Source organism: Lycium ferocissimum, chromosome 11 (assembly GCF_029784015.1).
Source record: "Lycium ferocissimum isolate CSIRO_LF1 chromosome 11, AGI_CSIRO_Lferr_CH_V1, whole genome shotgun sequence".
Taxonomy (NCBI): Eukaryota; Viridiplantae; Streptophyta; class Magnoliopsida; order Solanales; family Solanaceae; genus Lycium; species Lycium ferocissimum.
Window position 1 is genome coordinate 42350527 of NC_081352.1, and position 19756 is coordinate 42370282.

The 19756-nt window shown below is 34.7% G+C and overlaps 1 protein-coding gene across 11 annotated transcripts; it reads left to right on the forward strand.

Annotated features, from left to right (window-relative positions):
* Positions 1 to 127: 127 nt before the first annotated feature.
* LOC132037455 (two pore calcium channel protein 1B-like) lies at positions 128 to 16284 on the forward strand. Of its 11 annotated transcripts, XM_059427978.1 has the most exons (10): positions 2683 to 5706; positions 5762 to 6038; positions 11008 to 11072; positions 11271 to 11335; positions 11554 to 11644; positions 12880 to 12966; positions 14856 to 14909; positions 15610 to 15641; positions 15728 to 15829; positions 16016 to 16284. In XM_059427978.1, exons 2-9 carry the CDS (start codon positions 5951 to 5953, stop codon positions 15735 to 15737), a joined length of 492 nt encoding a protein of 163 aa, XP_059283961.1. In that variant the 5' UTR covers positions 2683 to 5706; positions 5762 to 5950; the 3' UTR covers positions 15738 to 15829; positions 16016 to 16284. The 11 variants fall into 11 exon arrangements, 7 of the variants coding, with proteins under 7 accessions (XP_059283959.1, XP_059283966.1, XP_059283964.1 ...); XM_059427979.1 differs by lacking the exon at positions 15610 to 15641 and having other exon boundaries at positions 2681 to 5706; XR_009409893.1 differs by lacking the exon at positions 16016 to 16284 and adding an exon at positions 128 to 368 and having other exon boundaries at positions 3266 to 5706; positions 10762 to 11335; positions 12880 to 14909; positions 15728 to 15791.
* Positions 16285 to 19756: the final 3472 nt, after the last annotated feature.

A 19756-nucleotide genomic window follows, 5' to 3' on the forward strand; every position in this document is an offset into this window, starting at 1 on the left:
TAGAATAAAGGGGTCATTTTTGTACGTTAATACAATTAAGACTTTTAAGAGTCCTAATTCAGCTTGTACACGACTACCTGTCTCCTCCAGCTGTAAGCAGTCGTCTTCTTCATATTCTCTAAATTTCCTTTTCAAGCTTTTACAGAGCAAAGCTTTTACAGCAAAGTTTTCAAACCTCTAGGTCGTTTCTTTCACAGTCTTCCATTCTTTCCTCAAGATAGAAAGAGAAAGCCATCCAAGGCCGAAAACAAACCCTCCATCTATATCACTGCTTCTCTCTGCCATTCGAACTCTACACAACCTTGTATTCTTAGTTTATTTGAAACATGAAGCAGCGAACATGAGATAAAAGTACTATAATATTGAAGGTATGTCATTTTCCTTATCTTAAATCTGTTTTATTTTTAATTTTGAGAAATCAAAATCTCAAATTTTCTCCCCAAATTTTTCGACGGACTTCGGTCAAAGTATCCGTATGTAATTGAGCGTAGCCCGCACGTTTGCCGTTCCCGCACCCGCACCCGATCCGTGTCGAGACGGGAACGACACCCAAAATGGCGAGTCCGTGCAGTGAAATGGGATAAAATACTGAAGAAGGCATGATTGCAAAGAGAATAAGGGATACAATCTGGTTAAATGGGATAAAATACTGAACAATAGACATTTTGGGGGAATGGGCATCAGAAACCTTAGGAGACAGAACAATAGCCTCTTAAAGAAAGGGCTATGGAAATATAATGAAGAAGGTCAAGCTTTATGGAAGGAGGTTATCAAATGCAAATATGGTGGGTGCAGTAATGTCAGCTCTACACCCCTAAGTTGCACGGAATCGCCATTTTGGGTGCCATTACCGTCTCGACACGCGTCGGGTGCGGGAACGGCGAACGCGCGGGATACGGTCAATTACATACAGATACTTTGACCCAAGTCCGTCGACAAATTTGGGGAGAAAATTTGAGATTTTGATTTCTCAAAATTAAAAATAAAACAGATTTAAAATAAGGAAAATGACATACCTTCAATATTATAGTACTTTTATCTCATGTTCGCTGCTTCATGTTTCAGATAAACTAAGAATACAAGGTTGTGTTGAGTTCGAATGGCAGAGAGAAGCAGTGATATAGATGGAGGGTTTGTTTTCGGCCTTGAATGGCTTTCTCTTTCTATCTTGAGGAAAGAATGAAAGACTGTGAAAGAGACGACCTAGAGGCTTGTAAACTTTGCTGTCAAAGCTTTGCTCTGTAAAAGCTTGGAAAGGAAATTTAGAGAATATGGAGAAGATGACTGCTTACAGCTGGAGGAGACATGTAGTCGTGTGCAAGCTGAATTAGGACTCTTAATTGTATTAACGTACAAAAATGATCCCTTTATTCTTCATATGTGCTATTTTTATCCCCTTTATTTTTCATTATATGCTACTTGTGACATAAAATTGAAAGACACCTAATTATGCTATTTATAAATGTTTCTTTTGAAAGGCACCTAATTATGCTATTTATAAATGTTTCTTTCTTATACAATATAGGGATAATTTTTAAATTAATTATTAGCATGTCAATTTTTTGAATTTTTAATCGCACAAAAGCACAGACATATTTACTGGTTGAGCATAGTAAAATTGATCCCTTTGTACAACGGATTATTCTTGGAACGTATTTTTTCATTTGCCTTTAAATTATTAATTATTGTAAATTATAGTATTTTTTACATAATTTTAAATATGTAATTTGATAATGATTTGAAAATAACTTAGAAAAATGACAAAGAAGAATAATCGAGCTTTTTTAGATAACTATATCAAGAATGAGAGAATTTAAGAGCTCTTAATTTATATTAATTAAAATTAATTTAGGAGCAATAACTAATATTAAACTTTCGAAATACTTAAAATATAATTATATAATAGTTAAGGTTATATACTTTAAGGAAAAATCACATTAATTAACTAGACTTGTTGGGGATCTCATTTTCTTAGACCGTTTGGTTCTTTCTATCAGTACAGGCTCTGAACTATCGAGATACTTGAAATATAATTAATAATAGTTAAGTTTGTCGAAATATTTGAAATGTAATTGTATGTCTGATAGGAACCAACGATTGACTTTATCTGACCAATTTAATTGATAACAAAATATATACACTATTATATTAGGGATCCCGTCTTGTTAGATCGTTTGATTCTTTCTATCAGTACATGTTCTCAACTGTCGAAATACTTGAAATATTATTATATAATAGTCATGGTTATATACTTTTAGGAAAAATTGCATTAATTGACTAGACTTGTTGATGATATCGTCTTGTTAGATCGTTTGATTCTTTCTATCAGTACATGTTCTCAACTATCGAAATGCTTGAAATATGATTATATAATAGTTAAGGTTATATACTTTATGGAAAGCTTACATTAATTAACTAGACTTGTTGATGATATCGTCTTGTTAGATTGTTTGATTCTTTCTATCAGTACATGTTCTCAACTGTCGAAATACTTGAAATATAATATTATTAGGGATCCCGTCTTGTTAAATCGTTTGATTCTTCCTATCAGTACAAGTTCTGAACTATCAAAATACTTGAGATATAATTAAATAATAGTTAAGGTTATCGAATCCACGTTTGAGATTCGGGGTTTGAGTTTTGGGATTTGGGGTTTGAGTTTTGGGGTTTGGGTGTGAATAATAATTAATTTTATATTAAAACTAACAAAAAAATTTCAAATTAAAATAATAAAATAATATTTGTACATGGCATTTAATGCTAGCTAGTACTCTGTTAGAGAAAAAGGTAATTTCTTGATCAAAAAGTCAAATTTTTGCTTTTGGTTGCCCAAAAAAATACGTGACTTAGCTGTACTTTGACAGCACAAGTCCTTTCCCACATCAGTAGGTCTCTTTAGTCTCTTCTTCTTCCCCTTTTTCCCTCCAATACCAAAAATAGTGAAAGTTATCGATTACTTCTTCCTCTGTCTCGTTTATCTCTTTCCAGAGCCGGAAAAAAATATATGACAACACAAAATTTTCATCTTTCATCCAACAAAATAGAAAATATGACATCTGCAAGTCAAAAGGGAAAGGTTCTTATGAGACCAACGAAAAGTGTAGGGATTGATTTTGATGATAAACCATTGTGGAATCATGTCAAAGTTGTTTCAGTTGCTCAATAAAAGATTCATGGGATCATATAACAAAGTAAAATCACATCTCTTAAAAATACCAAACCATGGAGTTCAAATATGTTCAGCTATCGATGGTGAAATATTAAGGGTTTTGAAGATAGAGCATGAACAAGTTGAAAGAAAAAATCATCCATGCAAGTTGATGCAAGAAAGAAAGCTGATTATGTATCTCTTCCGGAGGGGAATGATTTGCTACAACCGAAAAAAAGGAAAGGTCCAGAAGGTGGAGCTATAGAGAAATCCTTTGGCCTCTATGAAAGAAATACCGCCGATAAATTGGCAACTCGAATGTTTTTCGCATCAGGTCTATAGTTTAATTTTGCAAGATCTCCTTATTTCAAAAAATATTCACTGTTTCTAGCTGAAAATCATATTCCTGGTTATATTCCCCCGACATATGATAGGTTGAGGACATCTCTTTTGGCTCAGGAAAAGACTAACTTTGCTAGAAAGTTGCAACCATTAAAGATACACGGAGAAAGAAAAGGTTGTCGATTTGTTCGGATGGATGGTCCGACATTAAGAGACGACCTTTGATAAATATAATGGCATCATCTAGTGGGGGCCCAATATTTTTAAATTCAATCAATTCTAGTGGGGTCGTAAAGCAGGGGGAATACATTGCTAAATTGTTGATTGATGCAATAGAAAATGTAGGTCCGGATAATGGTGTTCAAGTTATTACGGATAACACAAGTAACATGAAAAGTGCCGGTTCTATCGTGGAGCAAAAATTTCCTCATATATTTTGGACTCCTTGTTTTGTTCATTGTTTAAATCTAGCGTTGAAAAGTATGTGCCAACCTTCGGAAAGATCAACTCAATTTGCGAATGGATAGTAACGTTACTTGGTCAAGTAAATAGTCTGAAGAACTTTGTTGTGAATCATGACATGGCACTTGCAACTTTTCAAATGCATTCTAAATTGAGCTTATTGAAAGTTGCCGAAACAAGATTTGCATCACACATTGTTATGACCGATCGTGTTAAAAAAGTGAAATCGGCTTTAGAGAAGATGAGATGGTGATGGATGATGAATGGAAGCATTATAGGGGGGATAGGACACTTGAAGCTAAAACACGTGATATAAAAACCCTTATAATGAATGATGATTGGTGGGATAGTATTGATTATTTTTTGAAGTTTACGAAACCTATTGTAGATATGCTTAGAAGTGCCGATCTTGATAGTCTGAAATTGCATCTCATTTATGATATGTGGGACACTATGATTGAGAAAGTCTTTGAAGAAATGATACAATCAACATTCTTTTAGGAAAAAGAAAAAGAAGCTGGAATCCTCACATGATATTATCTGTTGAAGACATATAATTAAGTAAATAAAAATGTGATCTCTATGGCAGATTAAATGTTTAGATGAGATGGTCACTCACCTCAACATAGTATCAGAGCTGGACCCATATTGATTCTTGATTTATCAAATGTTGGGTCCTGTTGTTATGTTGTTGACACACCAAATGTCCAAGCCTAGGTGTGTGGACAGGTGTTAGTCTCACATTTGTTGAGAGAATGGACTGGTATCTCCTTATATGGTATGGATCATCCCTCACTTCATGAACTATTTTTTGGGGTTGATTTAGATCGAAGGTCAATTTATTATATTATCTGAAATCTCTTCTTTTATTATGTGGATGTGAATGAGGAAGCTTTTGTTTCTGTGGCGAGTTCCGTGCGCCCATGCCATGAAACACAGATTTTTACGGTTCAAGAAGCATCCTCATCATTTTATTTGTCTACATCTTTTCTGAGTCCAGCATGAGTCTCACTAACTTCTACTGCTGGTGAATTCTAGCTTGATTTGCAGAACAACTCAGCTCAAACCTTCTGGCAGAAGGTAGAGATCGCTTTTGGTAAGTTGCAGAAATCAGTCCTTCGCACCAAGCCACCAACATTTCTAAAAATTAGCTATCCCTTTTCATTAATCACAACTTGGGTATAGTTTTCACCTCAATAGGTAGAAGTTATTTTCATTAAAGGTTAGATAATTTTATTAACATGAAAAAAAATTCGTATAGAAGAAGTCAATCAAAAAGACAAAACAGAGAGTCTACACCAAAATATGGTTCTCTACAAACTAGTACAAAGTGCACCCAATCTTTAATATACACCTGACCTCATGGGTGCACTAAGGAACTAAATATAAAAGTTACATCTCAAATATAGAAGTTATATCTAATTCTGGCCACAAAGACAAACTTTCCTTTCATTACCTCTATAATCTCCATCTTCCTCTGATCTCATGAGACTCCTATGCCTCAAGCACTCTTATTAGTCGGAACTTTGTCATACTTAACCCATTTCCCTCTCCCACTTACTTTGTCATACTTAACCCATTTCCCTCCCCCGCTTCTAATAATTGAATGACATAACCTCCATTTTAAGTCTTGAAAGTATAATAAGTCACTGCACGGCATTCTCTAATCTATTTGGTTATTTTTTCTTCACCCCTGTCAGTATTCCAATTTTTTGAGCGAGTCCACCCATTTGATTTAGTGAACCGGTACATTTGTTATCCTCTACAGTCAATTCTCTCTATAATGACCTTGGAAGCTTGAGTTTGAAGAAAATAATAAGATTATATAGATTTCCTTTTGCTATCTTTGCGCCTTGGTGATCTCACATCATAATTATTCTCGAATTTACTTGATCTTTGTCTTGAAATAGTTGTGCCATGCTTAATTCTTCCAGTTAAACTTATTAGAGCCTTTACCATTTTCTATTTTGTTGCACAGGTTGGTCATATGTCATCGAGATGGCACTAAAAGTGTACACTTATGGTTTTGGGAACTATTGGAAGGATGGTCAAAATCGATTTGATTTTGTCATCACTTGGGTCATTGGTGGTTTCAAAGGTTTTAAGACCTAATTTCTCTAATTAAATTTAAATTGAAATACTGCATAAGCCCTTGAATTAACGTTTTAATTTGCTTTACTCCTACTTGTATTTCTTAGAATTCTCTCGTCATATGATAACTTATGTAAGGCTTTCTCTAAAATTGTCACTTGAAATGCGGCTATACCACCGTGCTTCGTTGTATGTTTCCCATTGTTGATTTTCAGCTCCTTTTTTTTTTTTTTTTTTCAGATCTGTTAATTTTCTTATATCTGTTTATTTCTGATGATAGTTTTGTGTTCTCAACTTATCTTTTTTAATCCCCGGGATAGTTGATTACCTTTCCTTTTTCCTATAGTCTATGGATTTTTTTCTAGTATGTATTTTCAGATCTGTTATTTCCTCAAATCTGTTAATTTAAGGCATCGATATAAAATTCCCAGATAGTGGATTTTCTATACACGCCTTTAATTAATGGTTGTCGTATTGGTATAGAAAGCAATTATTTCTTTGTCAAGTGAAGTTTTTCTCCTCCATTGTTTTTTCATATGCATTCTCTAGGAAGGAAATAACTCTTGACTTATGTGAAACATATGTTGAATGATTTGCTTGGGATATGTTGATACTATTTAGCTTCATTTTGTGGGTTGGGTCCTTTTATCCATCCTGTAGAATATATCAGACCTTCTTTATTTTGGCTTTGTTGTTGTATATTGATTTATTTGAGGACTCCTACCAACATCTTTTCTTTGCTTCCTCTCAAAGTAGAGCTGGTCATTAATTAAACAAACACTCAACTGATTTTTCTTAGCATGTTTACTAACAACATACCTTTTTGTCATTATTTTTTGTAGTTCGTTAGTGTGGGCAGTAAAAGCAACCCGTGGTAGGTAGATAATGGAAAAAGGGAAGAGACAAGAAATCTTTTAGCTATTAATTATTATTGAAATTGGAAATCTCAAATGAAGTAGTTGAATTTTGATAGTTATAGGTGATCTACCTGGCTTGCACCCTTCCATCAATTAAAGGCAAAGTGGAAAGTAAATATAGGATATCATGTTGGGAAATAGTAGTTTATGTGAAGCATGGTACTTACGTAAAAGATATGCGAAATTTCTATATCGAAAAATGCTAATGGAGATTTGAGATTAAAAAACATAGCTTTTGTGGGGAGGCGACAGTGGACAAATATAGGGTTTTGGAAGTGGGGTTGAAGGGCTAATCAATCTGCTTAATGGATGTGGATTGTGGAGGAATAATTTGAAGGGACTGGAAAACTTTAGTGCAAATGAATCATTCAGGATAGGGATGGGAGGAGGGTAAGTTTTTGCGTGGTGTGGGGATAACGATTTCAAAATTACTTTCCCAAACATTTTCAGAATTTCATGCCAGAAGGAGAATACAGTGTAACTAATCCGAAGACTGCAAGATGTAGAAGTATTTTGGGATTTGAGGTCTTGGAGGAATTTTCAGGACTGGGAGGTGGCAGAGTTCCAAAACCTGATCAATTTTCTTCACAAGTAAGGTACATAACGGGATAGCCACAATGTATTAAGGTTGGTGCGGGGAATAATGGAGTGTTATCTGTTAAGTCTTTATAAAAAGGCTCTGATTAGGGAGAATGTTGCCTTGCCATAGCTCGATTTGGATCCTTAAAGTAGTGAAAAAGGTTCATGCTGATCCGTCAATCCAACTTGAGCTTGACCCTCAGTTGTATTCCGAGCTGTCTCCCTCTCTTTCTCTTCGGGATTTATACCCCCATTTGAATTTGATTAAGGCTGGAAAGTCTCCTCCAACTTAAAAAAGATCTTCCACCCTTTCTCTCTCTGTCATGCTCTTCTTCACTTGAGGACTAGAAACGACAGTAGTGCCTCTCCTTTTTCCTTCATCCACTAGCACTTGAGTCATTTGGAGAAAAGGAAATAGGAGAGCTTTTGAGGATGTAGAGATGAATTTTGTACAATTGAGGAGTAGCCTCTATCCTTCATTTCTTTTTTGATGTAGCCACGTAGTTTCTATTTTTATAGAAGGACGGACGTCGTTCATAGAAAATGTCGTCCGTAGAAAATGTACTTTGTAGGTTTTCTACTATTTGGTATACTTCTTACAACAACATACCTAGTGTAATCCCAAAGGCGGGGTCTGGGAGGGTAGGATGTACGCAGACCTTACCTCTACCTCTCGGGGTAGAGAGGCTGTTTCCTGATTTGGTATACTTCTGGTAGATGAATTTTTTTGCACATATATATGTAATAAAAAAATTCCCTTTATAAAAAAGAAAGTATTTGTTATGTTTTATTATTTATTACTTTAAAAAAAGTATTCGTTACGTTTTATTAATGACAAAAAATTATAAGAATTCATTCAACAACGCTGTTGCTAGTCAAGTACATTGCATAAATTGTCACTTCTTACTATGTGAACATAGTGAGATGCTAAAATCATTTCTCGGAAGTTACTGATATTAACTCATTTTATGGATGATTGCAATATTTCGCATTTATTGAAGAAATGACTACTTTGGTAGACCTTGATGTTCTGAATTTCATGTCCACTGGAAATTGGTAAAGTCCTTTATAGCTCATTTTGCAGTGACTACCAAATTCCTAAGTTACACAGACTTGCCATTTTGGGTGCCGTCCCCGTCTCGGATACGGTCGTGTTTGTGCGGGGACGGCAAACGTCCGGGATACAGTCAATTACATATGGATACTTCGACCGGAGTCCGTCGACAAATTTGGGGGAAAAATTTGAGATTTTGATTTCTCAAAATTAAAAACAAAACATATTTAAGATAAGGAAAATGACATACCTTCAATATTATAGTACTTTTATCTCATGTTTGCTGCTTCATGTTTTAGATAAACCAAGAATACAAGTTTGTGTTGAGTTCGGATGGCAGAGAGAAGCAATGATATAGATGGAGAGTTTGTTTTCGGCCTTGAATGACCTTCTCTTTCTATCTTGAGGAAAGAATGAAAGACTGTGAAAGAGACGACCTAGAGGCTTGAAAACTTTGCTCTGTAAAAGCTTGGAAAGGAAATTTGGAGAATATGAAGAAGACACCGCATACATTTGGAGGAGACATGTAGTCGTGTACAAGGTTTGAATTAGGACTCTTAAAAGTCTTAATTGTATTAACGTACAAAAATGACCCCTTTATTCTTCATATGTGCTATTTTTATCCCCTTTATTTTTCATTATATGCTACTTGTGACACAAAATTGAAAGGCACCTAATTATGCTATTTATAAATGTTTCTTTCTTATACAATATAGGGATAATTTTTAAATTAATTATTAGCATATCAATTTTTTGAATTTTTAATCGCACAAAAGCACGGACATATTTACTGGTTGAACATAATAAAATTGATCCCTTTGTACAACGGATTATTCTTGGAACGTATTTTTTCATATGCCTTTTATTTTTTTTCATATTTACAAATCATCTTCGCACTCCGTATCCATAATCGGATACGCACACCCGAATCTTAAAATTTAGATTTTACCGAATCCGACACTCGAATCCGTACCCGTATCGGATACCCGCACCCGAGTCCGTGTAACTTAGCCAAATTCTATGCTCTTTGCAATTCTCGAGTAACTTAATTATTTTACGACACATTTCCATAGACAAGTAAAAGATTTTGACGCGTGTGAAATAGAAACTTGTCTTAATGAATTGATATCTATTTTTATTCATCAATATGATGGATTTATATTATTTTCCTATTTTGCAGTTGTTGAAGATAATTAATTAAATAAAAGTGTGCTTTCTCAAACAACTTAAACTTTTAGATGATATGGTCATACACTTTAACATGGTATCAAAGTAGGCAGAGGTCCTGAGTTCGGTCTCACTGCCATCCATTATCAAAAAACATCCATGTGCTTGACCAATGAAAAAAGAATAAGGCACGTATGTGAGGGGACATGTTGAAGACATAATTAATGAAATTAAAGTGCTTCTCTCTAACAGCTTAAGCTTTAGATGAGATGGTTACACGCCTCAACAAAGTCCTTCTAATGCTAGTCGTAAGGCGAAGAATTAGTAAGAATTACTAGTTATAGACTTATAGCTAGAAGGTGGAGACCGATGAGAAAATTCCCAGTTAACCTATTGTGGCTTGTATCACCTTTCTTTTAGTGATAGTGAACCTGCATTGGGCATAATAAAGGGCAGCCCGGTGCACATAGCATCCCACATTAGCAGGGCCGGGGATGGGCCGCACCCAAGGGGTGTGATGTAGACAGTCTAACCTAATGCAAGCATTGGGCATAATATTACTTACTTTGTATAATCTCCAGAAGGATGATGAGTGGGCTGAACATGTACGTTATATTGTGCTCCAAAATGATGGTAATCTAGCTTAGGTTTTGTCAAGGAGGATTGAAAGAGAAAATATAGTTCACGAGTACGGTATATTAGCTGGACGCAAATAAAAAAAAGTTATATCTTCTGTCCTTATATTATCCATGTTCAACATCTTCATGTGGTTTTCTGAGAACCTAGCATGGCAATCTCAGGGTATTTAGCATCATCAATTTTTAGAGTATTTTCTTTTTACTGAGAATGTGTGTAACCATATTTCATTGTACTGTTGAGTACTTACAGCGGTCAGGAACATGGTTGTTTGATGCAGCACTGTCTTTTCTTTCTGGTGTTTTATAAATTAGTACTCCTTTCTTGGAGATACACTAATTGCTTCTGCTTGCTGGTGCTTACAGGATTCGCTATCTTCTGATAGCAAGAATGTTACTATTCATAAAATTCTTGATTCACATTGAGCATTCTGTTGCCACATTTTTGAGTCTCATGTATAGTCTGCTGCCATACTTGGGGACCATATTCTGTGTCTTATGCATTTATTGCTCTCTTGGTTTACAGGTATATTCGACTCCTTTTGCTGTTATCACTTTGCTAATCACTTGATCGTGGATTTTGTTCGTCTCATCTTCGGCTTGAAATAACAGGAAATAGCTTAAGAATTTTTCGTCTTGAAGTATTGATGAACCCACTATGTTTCTTTTCTAAGTTCGTAAGATTTGTCCTTAAAAATTCTCTATTTCTTTGATAGATTGCCTTTTGCAGCAGAGCATAGTCAATATGGCATCATACAAGAAACTCATATATCTTTTCCTCATCATTTTCTTTATCATATTGCACTATTGTTTGTCTAACGTTTATCTTCCTCCTGCTGCCCTTTTACCCTTAGTTCTGTTTTTAACTTTTGCAGATCTTTGGGGGGATTGTCAACACTGGAAACCCCAACTTAAGCCAAACTGATCTTGCTCGTTATGAGTATCCTTTTGTGAATTGTGAAATTCCTTGCACAGTATTCTACAAGTCATTTTTCTTGACAAACTACGCAGAGACAGTCTTTTTCTCCTTTCATGATTATCTTATTAGAACCATCTATTTTAACATATAATATCAAGCTCCCATTTGACTGTCCAATATTCTTGTAGTGTTCCCACTTGGAAGTCAGTCTGTCAACTTTGTTTTCTTGACAATTTAAGCTATTTGCTTTTTAACTTCAATGACTACCCGACTGGCATGGTGACAGTTTTCAACTTATTGGTGATGGGAATCTGGCCACCAGTGATGCAGGTATCCTGATTTAGAGTTTCCTCAATTACCATTATATCTGCCTAGAAGAACTATGTTACAATAATGGCCATCTTTAGTATTGCATTCAACACAAAACAGTTGTGTTTGTTTCATAACTTTATTGGAAAACCTTAAAGAACCAGTGAGCCACTTTCGAATAGGTCTGAGGGATGTTTTTTTCAGTCCTGAAGTGACTGCATTATAACTTTGTTGTTCTTTTCAGTGCTTTGGTAAAATAAATTTACATCGTAATGTGAGCATATTTGGAAGAAAAAAATTACTTGGAGAATTGAAATGAAATCTTATCATGTGGTTCTCTAAAAATGAGCGTTCCAGGAAAAAATGTAAGGACGATATGTACAATTGTAGAGGCATAAATAGTTGGAGGAGATAAACAATGTCACACATCATTTGGATTAGGGTGTCCAAAAAGGCATTTTCGAATGGTCCTAGACTACTGCACTCATTACTTTAAAATTTTAGTTCGGTGCTCAAATTCTTTAACTTGGTATCTGACCCAACATTCGCAAACGTGTACTGACACTTGTAAGTTTGTTTCATGAACTTTATAGCTTGTTACACATGCGGGAGGGTAGTGGAAATATACAAGGCTATATAAGGATTTTCAAATGTACTATAATAGTCTTAGATATCGACCATTAGATTGATGTCCAGATTCTCTCATAATAGCTTACACAAAAGTATATATACTGGAGGTACTTCTCTAGTTATTCAGGAATAATTACGCTGCTTTGAGATGATGCTTATTGTGTACAGGGTAACTAAATTTTGAGAAAGGAGAATTTTTTTTTTTCTGTTTAGAAAGTAAACAGAAAAAAGATGCAAGTCTAAGAAAATTGGCAAGTTTCTGATGATCGAGTAGTCTATAACAATCCAACACAAATCATGTTCCTAATGTGGTTGACAAGCATCCTGTTTCTCTTGATTTTTTCATTTTTAACTTGCATGTGAACGAGATTTTCTTTCCACGTTCAGTACATGCTTTTGAGGATTCAATGAACCTATGGAAACGTAATAATTCTTAGAATGGCCTGCACTGAGATGTCATTTGTAACAAGTTTTTTTGCATCTTATGCATTTTTCTTTAATGTGCTATATAAAGATATTTGAGATGATTAATGCCGTTTTGACACTTCTCTAACTTGACTAATTTTAAGTAATATCTCATTACCATGTGTGGCCTAGTAGCTGATAATATGCTTCTAGTATTTCAGAGCTACAAGGAACTGACAGGGAACTCCTGGACTTATGTCTACTTTTTCAGCTTCTATCTTATTGTCGTTTTGTGGCTATTAAATTTGGTAAGTATCCATGTGTACCCTTTGCAAATATGGTTTCTAGACCTCCATTGGAGCTCCATAGACATGGACAAAAGCCAGATAATGTTAAAGTCAACCTCTCAATATAGTTAAGTAAATCAGATAACATAATCACATGGGCAATGAGTCCATTTGGGTAAAATGATGGTTCCTTTCCCAGTGGCTACTAGTTTTCTTCTCATATAGATCTTCTCATATAGATATAAGTACTCATAAGTTCTATTAGAGAATGCATTTGTACCCCATCAGTTGTACTCCCTCTGTTTCAATTTGTTTGTCTTACTTTCCTTTTTTAGTCCGTTTAGAAAAGAATGCCTCTTTCCTTTTCGGCCCACGTGTAAAACCAAGAACCAGGTTACGTGTGTTAGAGAATGCATTTGCCCCTCATCAGTTTTATAAGGTTTTCAAAGGGGTTTATAATGTCCTGGGCCACTCCACCTATTGCCTTAAGGTTTGGATTGGATGCTCAGATTCTTTCACAAGTTCATTGTATCAAATAACATTATCACATGGAGAGAGAGAAATAGCAGGGCATTCGAAGAGGTAGGAATGAGTTTTGGGCAGTTGAACAGTCTCTGCTCCCTTATTTACTTTGGTGCACCCATGTAGGTCCGGGATTTATAGAGGATTGAGTGTCTTTTGTAAAGAACCATTTCTTTTTGTAGGTTCTTTACTCTCTGGTATACTTCTTGTATACGATCATTTTTGGCCTTGTGATTAATGAAATTGTTTACCTGATCAAGAAAACAAAAAAAATCACATGGGCAATGTGTCCATTTGGGTAGATGATGGTACCTTCCCCAGTGGTAACTAACTCTTAGATCTCTGGATAGTTGTAGATACATTACATTATTATCCTATTGTTTTTTGTGGTCTATGTTCCAGCCTTGTATATACCCCTTCTCCTAATTCACCAAGCAAACTCTAATATTGACTTATTGTTGCTTCAACATGTCCAAAAAGTGATGCCTGCTACTTATGTGTGCTTTTAAAGGTAAAAGTTCCCTTACTTCCAAGAACTAATTATTTTCATGAGTTGGCTCATTCCACGTTCAAAATGATATTTTCCTATGCTTTAGTTCTTTTGGACTATGAGCATCTACTCCGATGTCATTTAAGTATTTCAGCGACCTGCATAATACATCTGACTTCATATATATTCCAAGTCCAAGTCAAGCTAACCACCATGTTTTCTTGCAGGTAATTTCTAGATCTTTATATTTGTTATATATGTATGGTCAATTTAAAATTTCATAAATGGAAAATGTTTGACAAAGTGCTAACATATTTTTTTGATGCACCCAGTAGTTAAAATTCTATAGAGTTGACTGCCTATTGAGAGCCATAATTGATGCGAGTTGGAAATTTGCGTAACCACCACTGGGGATTCATGCATGAGTCAACTTCCCATTTGCATGACGACCTTAAGAATTGTGGATATTTCATAGCCCTCCCAAGTCCCAACCATCTTCACATTATTAGCCTTTTAGACTTTCCATCTCAGCAACCATTCTCAGGGGTCAATAAAAAAACAAGCCATTTTACCCGGTGCTGGGGTATCATAGAATCACCTGATGATAAGGCATCTGCTTGTCTAACATTTTTTTTTCTTGGTGGTAATACTGGTATATATGTAAGTATTCTTTACCAAGGCAAGGTAGCTTAAATATTTTATTCCTATTGAATATTGCAAAAGTTGACATTGCATCTCTTAAAGTTTTAGAAACTTTGACTTTGTTTTTGTTTTTGGACAATTGATCTTAGAATTTACTGTCCCTTTGTGTTCTGACACTTTCTTCTTTCCTAAGTATATTGCTTCAGTCAGTGCTGAAGCCAGTATTAACACTTCACCTTTGCTTGGTAATTTTCAGATTATAGTATTTGTCTTGGAAGCTTTTCGAGTAGAAAATGAAGATGAGGACAAGGTTAGTTTCTGAACCTGCATCAGCTGTTTCTCACGGAGCAAACTATTGTTATTAGCTATTCCTTTGTGGTAGGAACATCTTGACAGATAAGAGAGTTTTAGTAGTCCTCGCCTCCTCATAGAAATACTATGTTATAAATTACGCTCATGAGAATTGTCAGTCGCAGTTTAGAAAGAAATATTGCTTCAGGATTTACCAGGTAGGTCATTCTTAGAATGAGAATAAACAGAAGCTTTTATCAATTTGTGATTAAAAAATCACTGCTAAATGTAGTAGCACATGGAAATGACACCAAAAGATATTCAGGGTAGACTCAAACTTTCAGCCACATTCTCTTCTCTACTCTAATTCCTTACCTTCTTTATTCCGCCAGCTCTCTGCAATTAAATCTACCATTTCAGAACTTTCTCTGCAGCAATTTTAAAGCATAGACCTCCAGCAGTTTTTTGTATTCTCATCTTTCTTCACCATATAACTCTCAAACAGTTCTAAACTTTTATGTCTTTTTACTAACCTACTCTGTGGTTAGCTCCTTCATTCTTGAACCAATCCTCTTCAAGACAAGACAATTCGTACTAACTTGGAGTTTCCATCTCTTATCTCATAAAAGTATCTATGTTGTCTTTGCTAAATGATAACCTTATATAGACTTTATTGCTGAAGTAGTCTTGCGAACCTGAATTCTCTATTTGTTATCCAGGAAGAAAGAAGAGAGCCGCAACATACTGTTGGGTATGTGTGATTGAATGATGTTAAACTAAGAGAAATCTTCAATGATTTAACCTATATTCTGATCGACAACTACTTTCATTGCACAGTGCTACTTAATCGGAGACAGAAATTAGATGCTCTACACCGTCGCTTGTCTAGGGAACGAACCCGGCCCTCCAATCCATAAGTTTACTCCATTCTCCAGGCTGGTAACTTGTTTAGCTAACCTTCTTTGGCATTGCAAGTTTGCAACCCTACAAGATTATTTGGAAGTTTGCTAATATTTTCATAAACATTTTATGGTTGTAATTTTAAAATGGAAAACGAAAATTTTGCATTTCTGCGACAAACTATTCAGTAATCACTAGTAACAATTTGTCTCTCTTATTTTACAGCTTTACGCGGTTCTGTGAGCTTCAGAAGTTGAGTTACCTTGGACCTGGTGGTGAATAAAAATCGCAATCGGCGACGTACTTATATTGTAGTTGTGAAATGTGGTGTGGTGTGCTCTGTAGTTTAAGTTTCCATCAAGCTATTGATTATTTTAGCTTGTCCATGCAAATATGTAAAGGTTCTAATAGAAGTTCCATTTTTATGTTTGTTGAGGGCTCTATGTATCAAACATTTTTATTCAAAATAAGATGAACTCATCAATTTCACTTTTTCCTGGCTTGCAGGTCTGGGGTTTGTAGGATTGTGTTGAGAATCAATCGATTGGAGTCTATTTGAGTTAATCCATCTGGACTCATCCTTAATTGTGTCACTCTTCCAATCCCTCAATATTCGATGATAGTTGGATGTTTAACATAAATTTGGAGCTAATTTGTTAAAATCGAGACATGGACGAGAATTTAGAGAGATAAGAATAATGGGAGAATTTTTTCCGTCTTTCATTCATCATAATGATCTCCTTATATACAAGTAAGGTCTTTTTTGTCCTAGTTTAATAAGGTAATCCTATTCCAAAAAAAAAAAAAAACCAAAATCTTATTTTGTCATAATTACAAATTCACTATAAATAACAATTATACTAGAATAGGGTTTTACCGATTTAGGATTTTACCGACACACCGACGTGACCGGACAAACTGGTCTGGTAACATTCGGTCTCAATAAAAATTTTGACACTTTTTAAAATTGATATATATGCTAGTGCTTTTTTTTTTTTTTTTCAAAATGTTGGCTACTTCTAATTTAGAATTTCGTAGATACTGTATATGGATTTGAGGATGACTTGGCGCCAGGTCAGCCGAGCCAATGATTTTTTTTTCTTAGTCAGGATCTATTCTGGATATACTCAAATCCTGATGGTGGATCAATTTGCACAGTTATTCCAATTTAAAAAATATATATATATGCTACTTCTTATTGTTCTTGTCACAGCAGCCAAAGTGTTTTGGTTGTTATAGAAAAATCAATAATAGTTCTGGATGTTAATAATTTTTACAATGACATTGACAGCATCCTTCATTATTGTTATTTTTATATTGTCATTTTCCAGATTACGTTAGTGATTTTGGAGATATATATTTCATAATCACAATTATTGGGTTTTCCTCCTCAGAATAATATGGCCTAAGTGGTTTAGTTACCGTGACCACCCTATTACAAAAGGAAATAGAAGTCTTGATATTTGCACTTTTACTGAGTTTATTAAAACATTGATATTTTTTAGTCTTCCATCAGGATTCAGGACCATCACTTAAACATTGGGAGTAACAGAAATGAAGATGAATATCAAATTAGAAGGTTAAGAAACCCCCATAAATTGTTCTGAAATATTAAAAGTATTTTTAAGAAAATAACAGTCAAAATTCGCTATGATTGATACTCCCTCTGGTTCAAAAAGAGTATTCACTTGACCTTTATTTTTTCGTTCAAAGGGAGTGTCCACTTACCGAATCAAGAAAGAATTAATCTTATTTTTTCAAATTTTCTCTTATTAAGTGTTGATTGACCAAATCTCAATATCTATTTAATTAGGGGTAATTTAGTCAAATTATCTATTTTTGCCTAGGAATTAGTATTTTCTTAAGGGGTGTGCAAATTGATAAGTGAACACTTTTTTTGAATCGGAGGGAGTATAAAACAACGTAATGTAATATATATCTAAGTTTTCTTCAAAATAAGATTGTTAAATTGAGCAGCTTGTTTAAAGTCCAAAAGTAGCTGTACTTATTAACACCAAGATTATACTCTAAAGTTTGTTTGGTTTTTGGACGACACAATGATTTCCACGAAAGAAACAGCCGAATTTTAAAAGAGAAAAAACAAATATCTTCTATGAAATTATCCAAATGAATGGGCATAGGTAAACATCAACTGAAAACCTACCACTTCTTTATTACTAATTGATAATTGTTATAAAATAAAGGGATAAAGTAAATACACCAGAGACAATTATATAGAAAGAGACTGATATATTATTCAACCTTTAACTCAAGAGAGATTTCATTGTATATCTAATATTCTACAAATGAACTCCTATTTATAAGAGGAAAAAGGAATAGCTTGGTGGCCAAGTTTTCTTGCCATCTAAGTTTACTTGGTGGACATTCAATTTACAACACTCCCCCTTGGATGTCCATTAATTAGATGATGTGCCTCGTTAAAACCTTATTAGGAAAAACCCTCTGGAAAAAATTCCTAATGAAGGAAAAAGAGTACACATATCTTGTAAATATGTTTTGAGAGCTGCCTCATTAAAAACCTTACCAGGAAAACCCAATGGGACAAAACCTTGGTTAAGGGAAAAAAAGGACATCGCGTATTTTACTCCCCCTGACGAAGACCAAAATTCAGATGTCGACTTCTTCGCATTCCAATCTTGAATATCATCTTCTCAAGAGTTGAAGTCAGCAAAGCTTTGGTCAACAAATTTGCTGGATTGTCACTTGAACGGATTTGTTGCACATCAATATCACTATTCTTCTGGAGATCATGTGTGAAGAATAACATTGGTGAAATGTGTTTCGTTCTATCTCCTTTTATGAAGCCTCCTTTTAATTGAGTTAAGCATGCAACATTATCTTCATATAATACTGTGAGTATTTTTGTATTACACTTCAGGCCACATCTTTCTCTGATGAAATGTATCACTGATCTCAATCACACACATTTTATACTTGCCTCATGAATAGCTGTTATCTCAGCATGATTCGAAGAAGTAGCAATAATGGATTGCTTTGTAGATCGCCATGATATCGCAGTACCATGTAAACATATAGCCTGTTTGAGATCGAGCTTTATGTGGATCAGATAGATAACCTGCAAATGCATAACCAACAAGATCTGCACTACCATTGTTAGCATAAAACAGACCTATGTCAATAGTTCCCTTCAGATATCGCAGTATATGCTTGATTCCGTTCTAATGTCTTCGTGTGCATGGGAGAAGAGCTATATCTTGCTAAAAAATTAAACGAGAATGCTATGTCAGTCTTGTAGCGTTAGCAAGATATATAAGTGCACCAATTGCACTAAGATATGGTACTTGTGACCAAGGAGCTCTTCATTTTCTTCTTGAGGTAGGAATGGATCTTTACTCGTTTCAAGTGAGCGAACAACCATTGGAGTACTTAACGGATGCACACTGTACATGTCAAATCATTTTAAAACTTTTTCGGTATAAGTAGATTGATGGATAAAGATCCCGTCTGCTAAATGTTCAATCTGCAAACCAAGATAAAGTTTTGTTTTTCCGAGATCTTTCATCTCAAATTCTTTCTTTAACTATTCAATCGCCTTTTGGAGTTCTTCTGGAGTTCCAATTAGGTTTATGTCATCAACATAAACAGCAAGTATAACAAACTCTGATTTTGTTTTCTTAATAAAAACACATTGACAAATGGCATTATTTATATAACCTTCATTTATCAAGTACTCACTGAGGCGATTATACCACAAGCGCCTTGATTGTTTTAAACCATATAATGATCTTTGTAATCTAATTAAATACAGCCCCCGAGACTTTGAACTAATTGCTTCAGGCATTTTAAATCCTTCAGGAATTTTCATATAAATTTCATTATCAAGTGAGTCATAAAGGTAAGCTATAACCACATCCATCAGATGTATTTCAAGGTTTTCATGTACAGCTAAATTGATGAGATATTGAAATGTTATGCCATCCATAA

What these genes read in the sequence shown, in the direction of transcription:
- LOC132037455 (XM_059427976.1), top strand. Translation starts at nt 5,951, where the DNA reads ATGGCACTAAAAGTGTACACTTATGGTTTTGGGAACTATTGGAAGGAT. An exon ending in TATGTTTCTTTTCTAAGTTC is followed by an intron (nt 11,073 to 11,270) that starts GTAAGATTTGTC and finishes TAACTTTTGCAG; the next exon opens with ATCTTTGGGGGGATTGTCAA. An exon ending in TCTGGCCACCAGTGATGCAG is followed by an intron (nt 11,645 to 12,879) that starts GTATCCTGATTT and finishes CTAGTATTTCAG; the next exon opens with AGCTACAAGGAACTGACAGG.